Source organism: Trichosurus vulpecula, chromosome 4 (genome assembly GCF_011100635.1).
Source record: "Trichosurus vulpecula isolate mTriVul1 chromosome 4, mTriVul1.pri, whole genome shotgun sequence".
NCBI lineage: Eukaryota > Metazoa > Chordata > Mammalia > Diprotodontia > Phalangeridae > Trichosurus > Trichosurus vulpecula.
The window spans coordinates 392855444-392877308 of record NC_050576.1 but is presented as its reverse complement, the minus strand read 5'-3'; the positions used below and the strand labels follow the sequence as shown (position 1 = coordinate 392877308).

At 39.3% G+C, this 21865-nt stretch overlaps 1 protein-coding gene across 2 annotated transcripts in view; it reads left to right on the top strand.

Annotated features, from left to right (window-relative positions):
• The window catches only part of RASA3 (RAS p21 protein activator 3), a 298273-nt gene that overhangs the window by 173496 nt on the left and 102912 nt on the right, over positions 1-21865 (top strand). For both annotated transcript variants that reach the window (XM_036756651.1, XM_036756650.1), the window contains exon 5: positions 16443-16519. In XM_036756651.1, coding sequence (XP_036612546.1) covers positions 16443-16519 — 77 coding nt within the window. The remainder of the gene's footprint in view (positions 1-16442; positions 16520-21865) is intronic.

Sequence of the window (21865 nt, the reverse complement as noted above, 5' to 3'; positions counted from 1 at the left end):
GTCCGCATTTTGAAACCCCCTGCTTCCTTCAAGTCTCAGCTGAGATTCCACTTTGTTCACAGGTCTATTCTAATCCCCTAATTTATACATGTTAGATGAGGAAACTTAGGCCTAGAGAGGTTAGCTGATTCAGTAATTAATTAATTTAGCAGAACCAAGGGAGCATTGTATATAGTAACAGCAATATTGTTTTAAAAATGACTTTTTGTTTAAAAAATGACTTTGAGTGAATAAATAATTTACATGTTATATAAATAAATATATGTATATTAAAATATATTTCTTTGTATTTTTATTATTTATTTCTATTTACTCTTATAAATATTTATATATTTATTGTTTATTTATATACAAATATATTTTATTTATAAATATCCAAATTAACTATAAAGGACATATGAAGAAAGGACATATGAAGATGTACTATCTGCATCCAGAGAAGAAACTGATAAATAGATGTATAGAATAATTATATATATATACATACATATATACACACACGTATGTGTGTGTATGTGTGTATGTATACCTGTTTGTGTCTAATGACACATCTCTAGGATGGGCTGGAGGAGGGAAGAAAAAAAGGAAAAAAAAAGAAATTTACATGATAACTTTATCATATATTTAAAAGGAATCACAAGTTATACATAATGGATTTGCAGTTTCATGGGTCACCATCTTTTTTATTATACTGTATTATATTACTATATATTATACTATATTATGCTTGTTTTATTCCACAAATAAAAAGTTTTTTAAAAATGATTTAATAATGCCTGGCACACAGTAGGCACTTAGTAAATGTTTGTTGGTTAACCCCAAACCACAAAAGTAGCAAGCAACAGAGCAAACGTTTGAACCCAAGGCCTCTGATTCCAAATTGAGGACTCTTTCTACCACAATGTACTACTACCTCTAACACCTGTGGTTAGCTCCTTTAGATAGAAAATTGTGAGGATCAAATGAATCCAGGTCTTTTATGAACTATTATTGCCTCATTCTAAGATAAATATGTCAAGTACCCAAAGACAAGAGTGTTTTCTTAGGTTTCTTCATATAATCCGATACATTAGAATGAAAGGAGAAGCCTGCCAACAGGATATCCACTTTCTGTTCTCTTCTACTGGAGTGGTTTTTCCTTTTTGAAGGGCTCAGATAAAAAGCACAGAAGTTGCCAGAAGCTTTTCAAGTTTGCATGTACAAATATTTAACATGTACAACTGAGTAATGCCATCTGTTGACTGACCTGACTGTGGGAGACAGGGTTCTTCAGTTTCAAGGAGGTGACATATATTAGGGGCATGGAGAGCTGCTCCTTGTAGCCAATGGCCTTTTAGGCCTGCCTTTTGGCTTGCAGTGCTTTGGTTGGAAAGCGGAACAAGTGAAGGGTTTTCAGTACCTCAGAGGCATGGAGATATATGGAAACCCTGAGTTGGCTCAACTGTGTCAGATGCAGCGTGAGCCTCCTAGACTATTTAAAAACCGGCCATTTGCTGAAGCTCAGCTTCTAGAGGAAAATGTATGCTTTTCCTCTCCACAGGAAACAAATAGGTATGAGACCCTTTATAAATAAATCTCTGAGGTCCTGAGCTTTGATGCATTTAGAGTTTGGTTCTTTGTACCTCCCTTTGCAGGATTTAGTGGGAAGGGATGTTTTAATTCAGTCCTGCACAGCATATGGCCCATGGGTCCACTTGTGGCCCACCAAAGGATTTTAGGCAGCTGTCATGTAACCCGTGGCAATCAACCACTGTCAGTCTGTCTTTATAGACTGTCTGTCTGTCTCCACAGACTGGTGATAGTTGGTTGCCACAGGTCACCTGACACCACGTGAAATCCTTTGGTGGGCTGAATGTTGTATAGGCTTGTTTTAATGTACTCTACCATTCCTGGGGTGGAGGGGGGGCAATGGAAATATGGCTCCCAAATGACCCCTATTTGGTAATGAATTTATAGTTGGCTCCTAGCTTATTTTCTTCACTGAAGTACTCAAAGATATTAGTCAAAAACTTTTTTTAACCACTCATCTATGTGACCCTGTATTAAAGTCTGGTGCTGAAATGTCCCTGAGCTCTTGGAGACTGGGCCTGAAGTGTGCAAGCTATGGCAGGCCCTACAAGTGGAGAAGACCTTGGGGTTTGAGTCTGGGCCCAGCTTCAGGCTGGGAGTTTGCTGCCCAAGGACCAGCCCAATTAAATTCTGTGAAGCCCCTTCCCAAAAGGTTGGATATCGGCTTGTGTTTTTTTTTTGTGTGTGTTGTTTGTTTGTTTTGTTTCATTTCATTTTGTTTGCCTTAATAACTCATGAAGACTATTTATAAGGGTATAGAGAGTGTGACTTATTTCAGAGGTTTCAAAAGACAGAAATCATGGATCCTTGAAATATTGAAGGATTTAAATAATAACAACAGTATAAATGATGGTTGTTGTTCAGTTGTGTCCAACTCTCTGTGACCCCATTGGGGTTTTCTTGGTAAAGATATTGGTATAGTTTGCCATTTCCTTCCACAGTTCATTTTACAGGTGAGGAAACTGAGGCAAACAGGGTTAAGTGACTTGCGTAGGGTCACACAATAAGTATCTAGGGTACACTAGTAAGTATCTAAAGCCAGATTTGAACTCAGAAAGATGAGTCTTCTTGACTCTAGGCTGGACACTCTGTCCGCTACACCACTTAGCTGCTCAGTAATAATGATAGCTAGCATTAACATACAACTTTAAGGTTTGCAAAATACTTTACAAATGTCATCTCGTTTGATCTTCACAACAGTTATGGGGAGTTGGAAGTATTACCCTCATTTTCAAATGAAGAATTAGAGGAAGATAGAAGATAGAGGAAGACAGAGGTTAAATGACTTACCCAGGGTCACACAGCTAATAAGTATCTGAGGCTGAATCTGATCCCAAGTTTTTCAGACTCCAAGTCCACTACTCTCTTCACTGAGCCACCTGGCTATCCTCCTGTGTGTATTGATATAAAGGCTAAATCTGCTAATGAGGTAAAGTTTTTCTGCATTGTTTTATTTTTTTTGAATTTTATTTATTTTATTTGGAACTTAAGAAATAAACAAGCATTGTTTTATTAGCCATAATTTTTTTGGTCCAGAATTATAATTTTGTTAATGTACAGCATACTCACTGTGCAAACTCCCTCCCTGATGTAGGTCAAAAACTCATGAGCCTCCTCCACTAGGCTTATAAAGTTACCTGAGGGAAGAGGAGGGGGCACAGAGAGGTTAGCAGAGTCACATACTAAGTATAGGAGGCAGGGCTTGAGTCTTTCAGACTCCCATGCCTGCTCTCTGCCCACTACATAAGAGATCTCATAAACCAGAATTAACTTAAAGTTAACTTTCTAGGAAAAGTCCTCTTTTTACATGTGGTCTAGAAAGGGATACCCCTACTTTTTATACTGTGTCTACTCCCACTCTCACAAGCACGGGAGAAGGGAAACACCAATTATCCTACATCATAGGATATCTCTGTATTTAACTCAAGAGAGGAAAATCTTAACAATCACCAGGATCTGATCCTGTGGAGGTACTAGTCCCTCTTCTCGGGAAAAACAGGAAACAGGAAAGGGAACATTGTGCCAACTGACAACACTAGCCAATTTGTTAGCAGTTGTGACATTTTTTTTTGTGCATGTGTGTGCGGGGGGAGGGGGGGGAAGGAGCAATGTTATTAATTGATACAGCAGCAACATTCTTTAGTTTGGTAGTAAATGACAGAAAAGTAGAAGAATAAAGGTCCGGCTGGGTGGGGATGAAATCTTAAAAGATGATGCCCTGTAGGCTAAGCAGCAAATGCATTTGACAGTTATGTAGAATGGTGCTTAGAGGAAGACTGAAGCTCAACCTCAGCCATTCAGTGAAGTTCCAAAGGAAAACCATTCAGAGCTCCCTCTGTAGCACAAATGCCCTGCCTTCCACTGACGTTCTGCAGGCCAGTCACTGTGTCTCACACTCTGCTGAATGTTCGGACAGACTGGGGACCCCTCCTTCTAAAGCTCTGGGTGTGCTCTGGGGGAAAGTGTGGTGTAGCAGAAAGATTCATGGGACTTGGAGTCATCATGACCGGCATTTGAATTTCTCCTAAGATACTAAGCCTTGTGACTCTAGGCAAAATTATTTAACCTCTCAGCTTCAATTTTCTCATTGATAAAATGAGCATTACAAGACCACCAACTTCATGGGGTTATTTTGAGGATTGAATGAATACGTAAAATGCTTTGCAAGTTTTAAAGTGCTGTATAAATCTTGTTCAGTCACATCAGCTGTGTTTGACTCTATGTGACCCCATTTGGGGTGTTCCTAGCAAAGTGACTAGAGTGGTTTGCCCATTACAGATAAAGAAACTGAGGCAAACAGAGTTAAGTGACTTGCCATTTTACAGATGGAGAAACTGAGGCCAACAGGGTTAATTGACTTGCCCAGGGTCAAAACAGCTATTAAGTGGCCAGATTTGAACTCAGGAAGATGAGTCTTCCTGATTCCAAGCCTGGTGTCACCTTGCGCCTATTAGCTAATATTATGTACTAGGCACTGGGAAAGATGCAAAGATAAATGATATAAAGGCTCTACTCTCAAAGAGCTTTCTGTCAAGTATAAAAGGCTATGTAATTAGTGAGTTGCCCATATCAGTAAGTTGTTTCAAATTGAGTACAAGTGTCCTATAGCTTGTTTTTTTTCCCTTTTTTTCTTTAATATGTTTAGTTTTCAACATTGATTTCCACAAGATTTTGGGTTACAAATTTTCTCCCCATTTCTACCCTCCCCCCACCCCAAGATTGCACATATTCTAATTGCTCCATTCCCCAATCTGTCCTCCCTTCTGTCACCCCACTCCCCCTGCCATCCCCTGTCCCTTAGTTTCTTCTAGGGCAAGATAGATTCCTATACCCCATTGCCTGTATATCTTATTTCCCAGTTGCATGCAAAAACAGCTTTTGTTTTTTGAGCATCCACTTTTAGAACTTTGAGTTCCAAATTTTCTCCCTTCTTCCTTCCCCACCCACCCTCCTTGAGAAGGCAAGCAATTCAACATAGGCCACACGTGTATCATTATGCAAAACACTTCCGTAACAGTCATGTTGTAAAAGACTAACTGTATTTCCCTGCATCCTATCCTGTCCCCTTTTGTTCAGTTTTCTCCCCTTGACCCTGTCCCTTTTCAAAAGTGTTTGCTTTTGATTACCTCCTCCCTCTACCTGCCCTCCCTTCTATTGTTCCCTCTCTCTTATCCCCTTCCCCCCTGCTTTCCTGTAGGGTAAGATACCCAATTGAATGTGTATGTTATTCCCTCCTTAAGTCAAGTCTGATGAGACCAAGATTCACTCATTCCCTTTCACCTGCCCCCTCTTCCCTTGCAATAGAACTGCTTTTTCTTGTCACTTTTATGTGAGACAATATTACCCCATTCTATCTCTCTTTCTCCTTCTCCCAATATATTCCGCTCTCACCCCTTAATCTTATTTTATTTTTTTAGATATCATCCCTTCATATTCAACTCACCCTGAACCCTTTGTCTATATATATATATTCCCTTCAACTGCCCTTATACTTAGAAAGGTTACATGAGTTACAAATATCATCTTTCCATGTAGGAATGTAACCAAAACAGTTCAACTTTAGTAAGTCCCTTATGATTTCTTTCCTTTTTACCTTTTCATGATTCTCTTGATTCTTGTATTTGAAAGTCAAATTTTCTCTTCAGATCTGGTCTTTTCTTTTTCAAGAATGCTTGGAAGTCCTCTATTTTATTGAAAATCCATATTTTGTCTGCAGTGTTATACTCATTTTTGTTGGGTATGAAGAGGTCAGGGAACCATATGTTTTAGGGGTGGACGAGACCCCAAAATACCAGCATCCTGCTCAAAAGAATTTGACTCAAGCCTTCTCACAGCCAAAGAAAGACAAAGTTTTTTACCGGTTTGCCATATTGGGTTGTCTTAAGAAATTTCACCCTTTGTGACACTTGTTTTCACAAGCGGGCCAGATTCCATCTGAGGTTGAATATGAGCACCTTCATGGAGGCAAGAAGAAACTTATATACACAAAGATTGTGGGAGGGATCTAGGGTGGTCCTAGGGTGATGGGAGGAGGGGTTTAGGGAAGGTCTTGAGGAGGAGTCTAAGGAGGAGCTTGATGGGACTGGAATGAGGTCAGACTCTGGGAACCAACAGAATGGATTAAGGGTGGGAAGTAGCTGAAGGCCACCTGAAAATAACAGACAATGTAGGGCTAGGCTAGTTTAAGAGTAACAGATTTGGGCATAGACACTTTGACAAGATCAAGGGTGGGAACTAGCCAGACAACTAGCCTAGAGATTTGGGCCTAGCAATAATGAAAGGCTTATGGCTTCATGCAAATGCCTCATCTAGTGGGAAGATTCAAGGGGAGTTCAAGGAGACTCCCACAATCTAAACCTCATCATGTAGGTGATTCTTGGTTTTAATCCTAGCTCCTTTGACCTCCAGAATATCATATTCCAAGCCCTTTAATCCCTTAATATAGAAGCTGCTAGATCTTGTGTTATCCTGATTGTGTGTCCACAATACTCGAATTGTTTTCTTCTGGCTGCTTGCAATATTTTCTCCTTGACCTGGGAACTCTGGAATTTGGCTACAATGTTCCTAGGAGTTTTCTTGGGATCTTTTTCAAGAGGTGATCGGTGGATTCTTCCAATTTCCATTTTACCCTCTGGTTCTAGAATATCAGGGCAGTTTTCCTTGATAATTTCTTGAAAGATTATGTCTAGGCTCTGTTTTTGTTCATGGCTTTCAGGTAGTCCAATAATTTTTAAGTTATCTCTCCTGGATCTGTTCTCCAGGTCAGTGGTTTTTCCAATGAGATATTTCACATTATCTTCCACTCTTTCATTCTTTTGGTTCTGTTTTATGATATCTTGATTTCTCATAAAGTCACTAGCTTCCACTTGCTCCAATCTCATTTTTAAGGTAGTATTTTCTTCAGTGGTCTTTTGGACCTCCTTTTCCATTTGGCTAATTCTGCCTTTTAAGGCATTCCTCTCCTCATTGGCTTTTTGGAGCTCTTTTGCCATTTGGGTTAGTCTATTTTTTAAGGTGTTATTTTCTTCAGTATTTTTTTTTGGGTCTCCTTTAGCAAGTCATTGACTTGTTTTTCATGATTCTTGCATTACTCTCATTTCTCTTCCCAATTTTTCCTCTGCTTTTCTAACTTACTTTTCCAAATCCTTTTTGAGCTCTTCCATGGCCTGAGACCAGTTCATATTTTTCTTGGAGGCTTTTGATATGGGCTCTTTGACTTTGTTGACTTCTTCTGGCTGTATGTTTTGATCTTCTTGGTCACCAAAAAAAGATTCAATAGTCTGAGTCCGTTTTAGCTGCCTGGCTATGTTCCCAGCCAACTACTTGACCCTTGACCTTTTTGTCAGGATATGACTGCTTGTAGAGTAGAGAGTACTTTGTCCCAATCTTTAGGGTCCAAGCACTGCTGTTTTCAGAGTTACTTCTATATGGCTAGCTCTGCCACACCTGTGCTCCTCCTTCCCTAAGAATTGCCAACCAGGACTGCGACCCAGATCCAAGCAGGGCTGCCTCTGTGCCGGCAAAGTGCTCCCTGCACTCCCGCTCTGATCCTCAGCTTGATTCCTCCCACTGGGCCTGGCGCTGGAAGCAACCACAGCTGGAGCTCTGGAAGCAGCCACAGGAGCTTCCTGCTGCTGTGGCTGCTGTGCTGCACCACATCCTCCACCCTGGGGCTGGGGCCAACTGCGCACTCCTCTCACCCTGTTCTAGCAGTTTTCCCACTGACCTGCTAAGTTGTCTTTGGTGTTTGTGGGTTGAGAAGTCTGGTAGCTGCCACAGCTCAGTGATTCAGGGCCCTATGGCTTACTCAGTCCAATCTCCTCAGTGCCTGGTCTGTCCTAGTACAGCCCATGCTGGGCTGCACTCCAGTCCCAGCACAGTGAGATAGACCCTTCCCCGTGACTATCCAGGCTGTTTTGGGCTGGAACCTGCTTGCTTCTGTTATTTTGTGGGTTCTGTAGCTCTAGAATTTGTTCAGAGCCATTTTTACAGGTGTTTGGAGGGATTTGGGGGAGAGCCTAAGCAAGCCCCTCCTTTCCTGCTGCCATCTTGTCTCCACCCCCTATAGCTTGTTTTTGATGGTGGTTGTTGTTCAGTTGTGTCTAACTCTTTGTGACCCCAAAGACCATAGCATGACAGGCCCTTATATGTTCCATTATCTCCCAAAGTCGATCCAAGCTCTCAATGGTGGTACCATTTGTTTGCTTAGTATAGGCAGTAATAGAAAACTTCCTACTCACAAACAGGTTGTGTGTTGTCCTTCATTTTCAAGGAGGACCATGACACCAGGGAAATGATAACATGACTTGCAGTTGACTTTGATTTGAGTGAGGTCACCAACCTCACTTCCTCCTCCAGAGCCATCTGGGTCCAGTGACCAGATATTCATCAGGATGACTGGAGATGGCCCAGGATGCAGTGGGAGACCCTGGCCCTTCTAGGCTCAGGCATTTTCATGTATTCACTTAGAGTGAGATAATGCCCATTCAGTAAATAGGCCTCTTTAAGTAATGAGCAAACCCCTATGAGGCCCTATAGTATAGTTGATATAGTTATCTATTTAAAGTCAGAGAGCTTGAGTTTGAACCCTAGGTCTCTTCCTTTTTTTACATGTGTAACCTTGGGATATTTCCTTTCTCTGGGCTTCAGTTTCCACATCTGTGAAATGAGAACTAGATGACCACTGAGGTCCCTTCTTGCCCTGAATCCTATGATCCTATGAACTATTGGTATAGTCTTTTATAACACCAGAATAGTGTGCATACATAGTAGGTGTTCATTAAACATTGTTAAAATAAGTTATCTGTTCCAAAGGACGGGATCAGTTTGGTAAACTTGATGTCTGATCACTTTTAGCTTTCTTCCTGGAACGCCCTGGAAGGTTGTACCCTCAGTCTTGGGAGTAGCCTGCCTCTCCTGTTGGCATATGATAGTTCTATATTTGTGGTGCCAAGGATCGTGGAGTAACTTAAAAATCATTGTCACTTACAACCTCCCAGGGAAAGTACATTTATTTTAAGTTCTGGAACCAGTTGCCACATGGCTGTGTGGCAACCAAAGCCCATCATTTCTTCTCAATCAGCCCACCTCTGTGACAGGAGAACCTCTTTTTAGCTTTAGCTAGTATTTATGGGTATGGTTTGTTATGTTTTTAGTGGCAGCATCTTGAAAGTGTATTTGATGTGAAGGGCAAAATGGCCCTAGTGAATGAGGATTATAAGGAAGGTTGGAGCATGGATGAGAAAGTCACTCATTTTGGAAGTATTCATTCCCTAGAGGCCATCAAAGAACTCCCTGAGTTCAGAGGAGATGCTTAGCTTTGCTTTAATGTATGAGAACTTTTATGGCTAAGTTGTGGGAATTTTTTTTGTACATAGTATGCTGGTTTGAACCACAAATCTACAGCTGGTAGAAATATGAAGTGCCTATTTTGCTGGGTTTGAGAAGGGTGTGAGCAAGTCTGGTTTCTTCTGAATATCTACCCTGTGAAGTCTTTTGGTCTACAGTTTTCTAATGATGGGGCTCCCAAACTACTGCAGCCAGAGATAGAGAATAGGGCATTGCTCTTAGGTTATCCAAACAACAAACCCTGGTTCCACTTTATTTGAAGCATGTTTGCAAGTACTATATTTTACCAGCTGTCAATCAAAACCAAATGCTACATAATTATAATGACCAAGCTTGTTTTGAAGAAAAGATATGAGAAAGTATCTCCCCCACTTCTTTCCAGAGGTAGAGACAATGGATAGAGAAGACTATGGTGTGTGTGTGTGTGTGTGTGTGTGTATGCATTTTAATGAATATCAGTGCTAAATTTTTGTTTACAAACTTTTCATAGTATCTTATTTTGTCTGATTAATGTGTAAAGACAATCTGTAACATTTATTTTTAAAAAACTTTGAGTTCCAAATTTTTTACCTCTTCCCTGCCTAAGACAGTAAGCAATTTGATGTGGGTTATATATGTATAATCATGTAAAACATACTTCCACATTAGTTATGTTGTAGAAAAAGAAACAGACCAAAAGGGAAAAAAATGAAGTGAAAATGATATGCTTCAAGCTGCATTTAGACTCCATTGGTTCTTTCTCTGAATGTGGATAGCATTTTTCCTCATGAGTCCTTTAGAATTGGAAGACTGCATATATTGTCAGACTTTTTCATTATGTTGGTTAGTTTTGCTGAACCCTTTTGGCCCGTTCCCTCATACAGGGAAGTTCTCTGAGAAGGGAAGGAGGGATACATTTAACAATGTTGGTAATATAAAAATAAAGGGTACTGACAAAAAATTATTTTTAAAAATATTTTACTAGCCTTCAAGGAGGAACTATAATGACAGGTATTGTTTCCATAGATCATTTTATGATTCTTAGGTCTACTTTTCTAGCCCTAACCTCTCTGCTGACCTTTAGTCTCACATCCCACTTCCTCTTATACAAATTAATTAAACTGAATCAAACCGAATATCCAGTGGACATCTTAAATTCAAATTGTCCAAAACTGAGCTCATTATCTTTCTCCCTAAACTCCCTTTCCCCACTTTCAAAATTCCTTATTTACTGTCAAGGACACCACCATATTCCCAGTTCTCTGGGCTTGTAGCCTAGGTGCTATCCTCCATTTCTTACTGTCTCTCACCCCCCATCCCCATCCTATCAATTTTACCTTTACAACATCACTTGAATATTCTTCCTTCTCTTCTCTGATACTGCCATCAAATTGGTTCAGGCTCTCATCTCCTCATACCTGAATTACTGCAATAGCCTGATGGTTGGGCTGCCTGCCACAAGTATCTTCCCACTCCAGGCCATACTCCATTCAGCCATGAATGTGAGATTTTCCTAAAAGTGTTGGTCTGACCATTTTATCTGTTCATTCAATAAACTCTAGTGGCTCAACACAAAATCCTCCGTTTGCATTCAGAGCTCTTCATAGCATGTCTCTCCTCCCCAGCTTTCCAGTTTTCTTATACCCTAATACCCTTCCCCCCACTTCCATCCCATATCGTTGGTCTCCTTGCTGTTCCCCAAACATGACTTTCCACAGCTTGTCTCTGGGCTTTTCTCTGGCTGTCCCCCATGCCTGGAATGTTCTTCCTTCTCATCTCTGCCTCCTGGATTCCTTCAAAGCTCAGCTAAATTCCCACCTTCTACAGGAAGTCTTTCCTGAACCCATTTTATTCTAGTGCCTTCCCTCTATTGATAACTTCCTATTTATCCCATACATAGATTTTTTGTATATATTTGTTTGCTTGTTGTCTCCCCCATCAGATTGTGGGCTCCTCAAAGGCAAAGACTGTCTTTTGCCTTCCTTCGTATTCCCCATAGTTAGTACGGTGCTTGGCATATAGTAGCCACTTAATAAATGCTTATTGACTCCCCTGCTGACCCTATAGATATAGAAGCAAGCATTGCATCACCGTGAAACTTTGTTCTTTTCAGAAGTATCTCCCCTCTGCCTTATTGACAGAACCAAGATTAGCAGTTCATGCTACTACTAATAGTAATCATAACTTACAGTTATAGTGTTTTAAATTCTGTAGGGCATCATCTTTACGTCATCTCATTTGCTCTTCAAATGCCTGTGAAATAGATGCTGGCATCAGCACCATTTTACAGATGAGGAAACAGACTGAGCGGTTAAGTGACTTTTCCTGGGCCGCATAGCTAAAAAGTATCTGAGGCAATATTCAGACCCAAGTCTTCCTGATTTCAAGTCCAGTGGTATATGGGAAAGTGATCTAATGTTAAAGAAAATGACAAGCATGAAATACACTAAATCCTCCAAAGAAAGGATGTTTCTCATTGTCGCATTTTTTTTCTTCTTCCTCCTCTCCTTTTCCTTTATCTATCCCTCTAGAAGACAACACCATTTTTCTCTAATGATGCGATGCTATTGAGTTTTTAGTTACAAGCAAACTTCCACTATATAGGAATAGGGGGCCATGTTTGTCGATGCTCAGCTATCTATTCCTCTCTCTCTCTCTCTGCCCTCTCTCTCTCTCTTCCTCTCCCTCTCCCTCCCTCTCTCTCTCTATATAACATACATATATATACAAATGTATACACATACATACATACATACATTCACTGTTATTATTATTGTAGCTGTTATTGTTCAATTGTGCCCAACTCTTTGTGACCCCATTCTTGGCGAAGATGCTGGAGTGGTTTGCCATTTCCTTCTGCAGCTCATTTTACAGATGAGGAAACTGAGGCAAACAGGGTTAAGCGACTTGCCCAGGGTCACATCTGGTAAGTATCCGAGGCCATATTTCACCTAAGGAAGATGAGTCTTCCTGACACTAAGCTGGGCACTCTATCCACTTGTACCACCTAGCTGCCCTGTATATTTATATTTACATTTTATATATTTATGTGTATTTGTTTATATATTTATATGTGTGTTTATATATTTATGTGTGTGTATGTGTGTGTGTGTGTGTGTGTGTGTTCTTAAGGTCCAGAGAAAGGACAACAGACTCTTAAAATAAACATGGGAACCATGTCCTTTTTCATGCTCAGGAGAAAGCCTTGGTGTGAATTAATTCAGACCCAGTTTCTTTGACAAAGGGCTTAATTGACCTAGAACAAAATGATGAGTGATTGGCTATATGAATGGTAGGCAAATTATCACAGTGAAGTGGTGCAGTGGATAGAGTGTCAGGCCTAGAATGAGGAAGACTTATCCTCTTGAGTTCAGATCTGGCCTCTTACTTACACACTTGCTAGTTTTACTTACTTACACTTACTAGTTTTGTGACCCTGGGCAAATCACTTAACCCTGTTTGCTTCAGTTTCCTCATCTGTAAAATGAGCTGGAGAAGGAAATGGCAAAGCACTCCAGTATCTCTGCCAAGAAAACCCCAAATGGGGTCATGAAGAGTCAACCGTGACTGAAATGAGTGAACAATATGTCACAACTTCAGGTTTGGAAACATCTCCCTAAAGCCTTCTATCTGATAGAGGTAATGAGACACTGGTACTCTGATAGAATGGGAATTAAAGAATATTTCAATTCATGTGAACTGCACTGAGTGTTTCAAGTACCTATTTTGTGTTAGGCCCCATGCTAGGTACCAAGGTTGCAAATATGAGTAAGACATCATAGTCTGTGCCCTCAAGAAGCTTACATTCTTTTCCTAGTTTCATATCCAGTAAATTGTTTTGATTAGTCTTGGTGTCAAAAAAACTGAGTTAGATATTGTGAAGCCAAGCAAGTCATCTAAATTTCACATTTTGAAAACCTTTTTAAAAAACTATGTAAATATGAGCTATGCAGCACTTGCTTATTATGTTCAAAGTCCAGTGCTATGGAGAGTATTGAGAGATGGAAAGAGCCTTAGCCATCATTACTTTCTTGTTGAATCTCTCCATTTTACAGATGAGGAAATTGTGGCCCAGAGAGATGAAAAGAGCTTCTTCAAGGTCACACAAGTTATAATTAGAAAAAGTGGGATTTGAACCCAAGGGCTCAGGCTCCAAACTCAATGCTTTTTCTACTATAACACATTCTCTTTCCCGTGGCACTTATTAAATCCATAGAATCATAGATTTAGAACTGAAAGGGACCTCAAGGTTATCAGGTCCTATATTCTCACTTTGCAGGTAAGGAAATTGGAGCCACAAAGAGGTTAAATGACTTACAAAAGTCAGTCAATGATCATCATCAAAGACAGAATTTGAATCTAGGTCCTCTGATTCCTGTCTGCACTCTCTATTCCTTATTTGAATTGAATTGACTTGAATTATAACCTAATTCTCCACTTTACTTCTAAGGGAAAGGAGGATGATACAGATATATCTTCTTAGGGAGGGGGAAGACAGCAGCTTCCTCTTCCTCAGTTGTTCATCTCTTAGATTCTGTCCTCAAGACAAGGTTCTACACAAAAAACTCTGCACTTTCAGAAACCAGAGTCATTTGTATTCAGCTTCACTACAGTTTCATCATGCTTTTTGAAAGATGGTGCTGTGGAGTTAACAAGCTGTAGGGTCAGGGTAAGGCAAGTAGATAGTTGACTAAAAGAATTACTGGTTGAGCCCATTCTAGTCTTTGAAGGCAAGTCTGCTACACCCAGTGATAGGCACAGCCCCCATGTGGGGTTATTCTCCTTCCACGCCCTTTTCCCACCCATACTAGTCATGACACGTCAAACTAAGTCTGATTTTCTTCACTGGGCAGGGAAAATTTTGCTCATACATTGATTCTCACAACATCTCTTTAGATTTAAGTGGAAAATATATATTCCTCTTGTAAGAATGGTGAGACTTGCCGATGGAAAGCAGATTGTGCAAGGTTACTGGATGACTTTGGGAGTGGGGCTTGAGAGTTCCTTCAGCAAGCGTTGATTGAGAGCCTATGGGGTGGGGAATTCAGTGTGAGGCACTGTTTAGGAGGAAAACATACAAAAGATATACAAAGATCAGTGCTTGCCCTTACACAACTTATGGTCTGTTTAGGGCAGGGGATCTTAAGACTGTTTTTTGTGTCATGGGCCCATTTTGGGAGTCTGGTGAAGTCTATGGACCCCTTCTCAGAATAATGTTTTTAAATGCACTTAAGAAAAAACAAAGGATTATGAAGGAAATCAAATAAAGATGTAATTTTTTGCCCATCTAAATTCATGGACCACCTGAAAACCCTTGATTTGGAGAGATAGCACGTATGCTTGAAATGATAGTAGAGCAAATATCTGCCTGGGAAAAATTATATAGTACTAATTGATTCTACAAGGTCCAAGGGAAACAAAATAGAAAAATATTATTAGAACCAGACAGGTGGAATTTGGTAGGGGAGATTCACAGGAGTAGGGTAGTTGGGACTAGTCCCTAGTTCTGTGAATAATCTACTAGGTCATGTTCTCTTTGTCTTGAATTCTCCTCTTAGAAAATGCTTTTTTCTTTGCTTTTCCTCTTCCTTTTTCTCCTCCTTCTTCTACTAGAAATATATGTTTGAAGCACAAATGAGCACTAAGCCTGGCCCTTCCTATATGAGAATAACACAGTTCTTGTGTTTTTCTACCTCTTTATTTAGGTCTTACTTAGTGGCTGGTATAGCAAAAGAGTGAAGTACTTATGTAGCTCTTCGAGGCTTATAAAGTACTTTTCTCACAATAATTGTATAAGGTAGGTAAAACAAGCATTTTCTGAACATACATTTCTTTGAGGATGTCTCCTGCATTTTTATCAGTGACAGTAAGCAACAGCCCATGTATTCACTTCATCCTTCTCTATGTTGGTTTTTGGGTCTTGTGCAGTTTTGAATCCCCAATTTATGGTGTTTCATGATTCAAAGGCTTATAATATTAGGAGGCTATTTGTGTTTAAAAATTGGCTATAAAGTCAAGAAGGAGTCTGGGATTATCAAAAGGACTGTATAGGTGTACAAGTACAATCTAGCACATTTTCCTCCTTTTCAAATGCTGGCCCAGCTCATTGTCCATCTTCAGAGGCTATCCAAGATGTTAAGAAGTGTATGTGGATGGAAGAACATGGTGGACTATCTCTATCCCAGTGGTGTAAAACTCAAATAGAAATGAGAGCTACTAAATCAACATAAGGACTTATTGGCTTAGAAAATGACACATTAATATTACTTATTTTCTATTTTTTTATTTTGTTAAGTATTTCCTAATTAGATTATAGTCTGGTCGAGTTGCACAGAGGCACCAGCAACACATTCGACTTGACACTTCTGCTCTATCCAGTTGCATATCAAAATCTGAGCAATATTCATTTTTCTTTAGTTCTCCCCTTCACCCTACCCCATTACTTTACAGTTATTCTGTATATTTTTTTAACATGGATGTGTTATACTGTCCCTCTCCCCCAGTAAAATGTAAGCTTTTGAAGAAAAGTAGGTACCACTAGGTAGTGCCACAAAATCTCCAAAAGGAATGGTGCTCTCAGATGCTCTCTTTTGTGTATAATTCTTTTACAGAGTTTACTTTTTTGAGTAATTTTTAATTTTACTTTTGACCTCTTGATTATGAAAAGGCCTACCAAATTTAAACAGTGAGCATATATAGCTCTAATTCTTGTGTAATGATCCAGAGTTGGGCTGGATTCCTTTGAAAAAAAATTTTTAAACATTAAATTCTTTTATATGAAACCTCTAGTTAAATGATTAATTCAATCCGTTTAAGTCATGGTCAATGGGAAATGGCCAACTGAAGCTGGATACAGTTGTATGTAGTCATTATGCTTTATAGGTAGAAATTCAGTGAACAGGTGGTTAGCAAGACAAGATTTCATTGTTAAATCACAATTTGGCAATAAGACTTTTCTTTAGGTAACATTCCTTGATGGGAATGAAGGGACGGTTGTGCTCGGTATTCCCTCATTTTCATATCATGCTTTATCTTATGTGTTTCAGGGAAAAGTACACCTTGAGATGAGGCTGAGTGAGGTCATTACGGACACTGGTGTCATTTGCCATAAACTTGCTACCCGGTAAGCCTTGAGAATATAATGAATTAATTGTAACTCAAATGATGTTCTGTCATGTATCATGAGGTATGGTATCACATAATAACTAATTTTTTAACAGCCATTCCCAAACTTATGCACCAAAGTTAATATCATTCTCTTCAAATTAAGGTCCTTGACAGGTAACATATTTATCCAAGCAATATCAATTTGGCTCAAAATATTTTTAGAATTCTTCATTGGGAACTGCTTTCAAAGTTTGCAGAAATGTTACTTATAAATAGCTCCATTGGTGGTAAATCTTCATATTTTAAAGGGAAGATTTAGTTTTTGGCAATATCCAAAAAGATAATCAGCTAGATATTTGGTTTAAAATGACATATGTTCTGGTGTGGTGCATAGACTGACCCTGAAGACAGCCACAAAAGAGTAGTTCCAAAAGTATTTCAAATGAGCACAGCATTGTAATTAGTATATAGCCTCCCAGGGTCACTACTTTGAAGATGTGTAAGTTCTTGTATTTTTTAAAAGGTCTTATTCATATATAGTCAAATCAACAAACATTTAATGAGCACCGAATATACTAAGTCTAATTAATATGTGTTTGACAGGGCGGAGGCGGGAGTAGGATGGAGGGAAATGCAGTTAGCAATCATAACCATAAAAAAATTTTGAAGCAAATTTCTCTGATAAAGGCCTCATTTTTCAGATATGTGGAGAACTGAGTCAAATTTATAAAAATAAGAGCCATTCCCCAACTGATAAATGATCAAAAGATATGAACAGTTTTCAGATGAAGTAATCAAAGTTATCCATAGCCATATTTTTTAAAAAAAATGCTGTAAATCACTATTGATTGGAGAAATGCAAATTGAAACAATTCTGAGGTACTACCTCATGCTTATTAGATTGCTAATAGGACAGAAAAAGAAAATGACAAATTTTGGAAGGGATGTGGGAAAATTGAGACATTAATTCACTGTTGATGGAACTGCGAACTGATTAAACCATTCTGTAGAGCAATTTGGAACTATGCCTAAAGGACTATAAAACCATGCATACCTTTTGACCTAGCAATACCACTACTAGGTCTGTATCCCAAAAGAGATAAAAAACGAAAAGGAAATGGACCTAGATGTACAAAATATTCATAGCAGCTCTTTTCTGGTGGCAAAGAATTGGAAATTGAGGGGATGCCATCAATGGCAGAATGGTTGAACAAGTTGTGGTATATGATTGTGATGGAATACTATTGTGCTATAAGAAATAATGAGCAGGATACTCTCAGAAAAACCCGGAAAGACTTACATGAACTGATGCAAAGTGAAATGAGTAAAACCAGGAGAACATTGTATACAGTAATAGCAATATTGTAAGATGATCATCTGTGAATGACAGCTATTTTCAGTGATACAATGATCTAAGACAGCTCTGAAGGACTTATGAAAAATGCTACCTATCTCCAGAGAAAGAATTGATGGTGTCTAAATATATATCAAAGCATGCTTTTTAAAAAAAAATCTTTCTTGAGGTTTTTTTTGGTCTATATTTTCTTTTACATTATGACTAATATGGAAATAGGTTTTGCATGACTATACATGTATAACTTATATAAAATTGCTTGCCTTCTCAATGAGGGGGGTGGAGAGAGGGAGGAAGGGAGAGAAATTGGAACTCAAAATTTTAAAATGAATGTTAAAAATTTTTTTACATGTAATTGGGGGGAAAATAAAATACTAAATAAATAATTTTTTTAAAAATATGTGTTAGGTATGTGATGGATAGATGTGCTCCCAAGGTCATGGCACCAAACATGAGGTTGCTTGTGTTCTGCCTCTCTCTTGTGTTTAATAAAGGGCAGTGTGACATAGTGGATAGAGAACCAGCTTTGAAGTCAAGCAGAACTGGGTTCAAGCCCTACCTTTTACATGTACTGGCTATATGACCCAGGGCAAATCATTTAATCTCTCGGGGTCTAGGCCCGAGGTATCAAATACACCAGATTATCAGGTAATTGGGGAGCAGCTAGGTGGTGCAGTAGATAGAGCACTGGCCATCAAGTTAGGAGGACTTGAGTTCAAATATGGCCTCAGATATTTACTAGCTGTGTGACCCTGGGCTAGTCACTTAACCACAATTGCCTCCCAAAAAAAGGTAACTGGGAAATATTTTACAAAATAAATAAAAATACAATAAAACCAAGATAACAGTATGTTTTAACGCTAAGTCAATATGCAGTCTACAGGGATCTTTATGTATGAATTAGTCTCTCTCTTTTCAATCTGAGTTTGACCTCACTGCCTTAAGCAATCAAGACTAGAAGATGCATTGGCAAAGATAGTTTCCTTATCTGGTACTTCTCTGTAACACTGAAATCATAAATCCAGTCCCTATCCAGTGAATAAGATTCCTGAGCTGTATAACCTTGGGTTGTGTATATTAATCTCTTGGGGACCTTCATTTCTTCATCCCTGAAATGTTTGAACTAGATCTATAAGGTCCTTTTCAGTTATAAATCTATGAGGCAGCACAGTAGATAGAAGGCTCAGCGTGGATTTAGGAAGTTGTTGTCGTCCAAGTCATTTCAGTCACATCTGACTCTTTGGGACCCCATTTGGTGTTTTCTTGGCAAAGATACTGGAGTAGTTTTCCATTTCCTTCTCCAGTTCATTTTACAGTTTAGGAAACTGAGGTAAACAGGGTTAAGTGATTTGCCCAGGGTCACACACCCAGTATGTATCTGAAGCCAGATTTGAACTCAGGAGGATGAGTCTTTCTGGCTCCAGGCCCAGCATTCTATTTATTGTGCCACCTAGCTGCCCTATGTGTACTTTTAAATAAATACAAAAAAATATACACAATAAACATAAGGTCATTTGGACACAGGGAGATAGCCAGGGGAATTGGCAGTGGCTCTTGAGCTTTGAAAGAAGAATGAGAGGCTAACAGATGAAGATGAAAAAGGAATGCATTCAAGGCATTTGTCAAGACTTAAAGGACACCCAGTATTCATAAACTACTCATGCTATGGTGTAAAAAGGGAAGATTTGAAAAAAAATTAATTATTGGATGTGAAACTAAGGAAGAAACTCCCAGGGCCTGGGAAATTTCAAGAAGAACTCTTTTCTTTCCTCAAAGTTTTTGGCCTTACCTTTTTTTAGCTCTCAAAGAGCCAGAGGATATCAGCATAGAACATTTGCCGGTACTGAGTTTCTGCCTCATATAGATTGTTAGAGTTGGAAGAGGTGTTAGAGAACACTGCATTTATAAAGGAGAAAACTCTGGCCCAGAAAACTGAAGTGAACTCATTTAGAGCTGGGATTTGAATCCACAGCTCCTTCCTCTTGGCTTAAAAGGCTCTTTCCATTTCATTGGGTTATATCACTCACATAGGAATGACTTTCCTAGGTACAGGGTGATGTTGTAGAAAAAAATCAACCAACAGACTTGGAATACAAAGACCTGGATTGAAGCTCTGACTGCTGCTTACTAGCTGTTGTGACCTTGGTCAAGTCTCTGGCACTCAATCTCCTCATTTTTCAGATAGGGATAATGATATTCCTACTACCTAATTCACACTTTGTTTTTAGGATCAAATAAGGAAAAAATGTACGTAAACCAGTTTACAAGCCTTGAAATGTTATATCAATGCAAGCCGTTTTCATTTTCAGTCATAGTGTTTTTCAAGCCCAGGAATCCCAAATCATCTCTCCTCTTCAAATCCATAGATTGGTATGTTACTGAATTTAAAATCAATTTTCTTAAGTGTTTCTAGACAGTGGTGTTTTCCATGGAGGGTAGTTTTATAACCTTGGCAGCATCTGATAATCTTGATTCATGAAGGATTATTTTAGTAGGAGTTATATATAGCATGTTGGCTACTGCTTCAGAAACCCTAAAGACCCAACCACTTCATCTTCAGTGACTATGTGTTGCTTCCCAAAGATCTACTGTGCAATTTTCTCCCATCAGTCCCTTGCCACCCCACAAAACCATGCATACACACACACAACCCCCATACCTATAATTCTTGTTCCTCTGCACCAGGGGTTCTTAACCTGGGGTATGTGGCCTGTTTTGGTTTTTTTTAAAAACATTTTGGTAACTGTATATTTCAGTATTATTCCTTTCCTTTGTAATCCTGTATATTTTATTTTATGCATTTAAAAACATTCCTTCGTTCCTTCCTCCCTCCCTCCCTCTCTCTCTCCCTCCTTTCCTTCCTCCCTCCCTCTCTTCCTCCCTCCCTCCCTCCCATCTTTCCTCCCTCCCTTCCTCCCTCCCATCCTTCCTTCCTTCCTTCCTTCCTTCCTTCCTTCCTTCCTTCCTTCCTTCCTTCCTTCCTTCCTCTCTTCCTTCCTTCTTTCCTTCCTTGGTATAGTTAACTGTCAAACTGGTAAAAATAGAGGCCCTTCTATGCCAGAGATTCTTAATCTGTAGTCTGTAAAAATATTTTCATACCTGTATTTCAATATAATTGGTTTTCTTTGTGATCTTATCTAATTTCATGCATTTAAAGCATTCTGAGAATGAATCCTTGGATTTCATCACACTGCCAAAGGGGCCTATGCGTGACACACAGAATAGTTAATCCTCACTTTGTGGTTTTTCTTCTTGATTATTGAAGCTTTCCCTAGTCTGGTTTAGACCTTGCTACTTTTGAGATATGAAGAAGTTCATCAGCTAAGTCTCTTATTTGATCTTTGTCCCTTCACCCTGACCCCACCTCTGGAATGAAGAGGGTTTATGTAGGGCTTATTCCAAAAGTCAGTGCAGTTTTAGATCGGTTAAGATTTTCACTAAGATTTTCAGAACATCTTTGTGGGGAAGGGGCCATATTTTTTGCATACTTCTCCACCCCCACTGAAATATCTAGCTTTGTCAAGATGCCTGCTTAATCCCAAATCTGTTGCATGGAGCTTCTTTCCTATCTATTCCAGTATTTTATTTTTAGAGCTAATTTGTTCACCAAAGGCAAATTATAAAAATTCTACACCTAATTTAAAAAAAATCAGCATCGGGCTAAGGTACATTCAGTGGTGCTCCTGTCTTGGGCAGACAGGGGCATGTAATCTTCACTCTTTGTTGCTTTGAATTTCATCCCTCAACTCGTTGACACTTCTTAATGAGTGCCTGTTCTTGCCTTCTCACTCCTTTTCTCCTGTTGACACTGAACACACATAAGTGCAAGAGCGTACACAGAGTCAAGACTACAATAGCACCTTGTGACACTTGAAGACATGGTTTCCAGGAATGCATTGTGTCTAAAAGCAGAGACTGCCTCCAGCAGCAAATGACAGACAGCCAGGCTCTGCAGAGATTTTGGATTCTATCAGGATCAGTAAGGACTTTAACTAGCAGGTTTCAGGC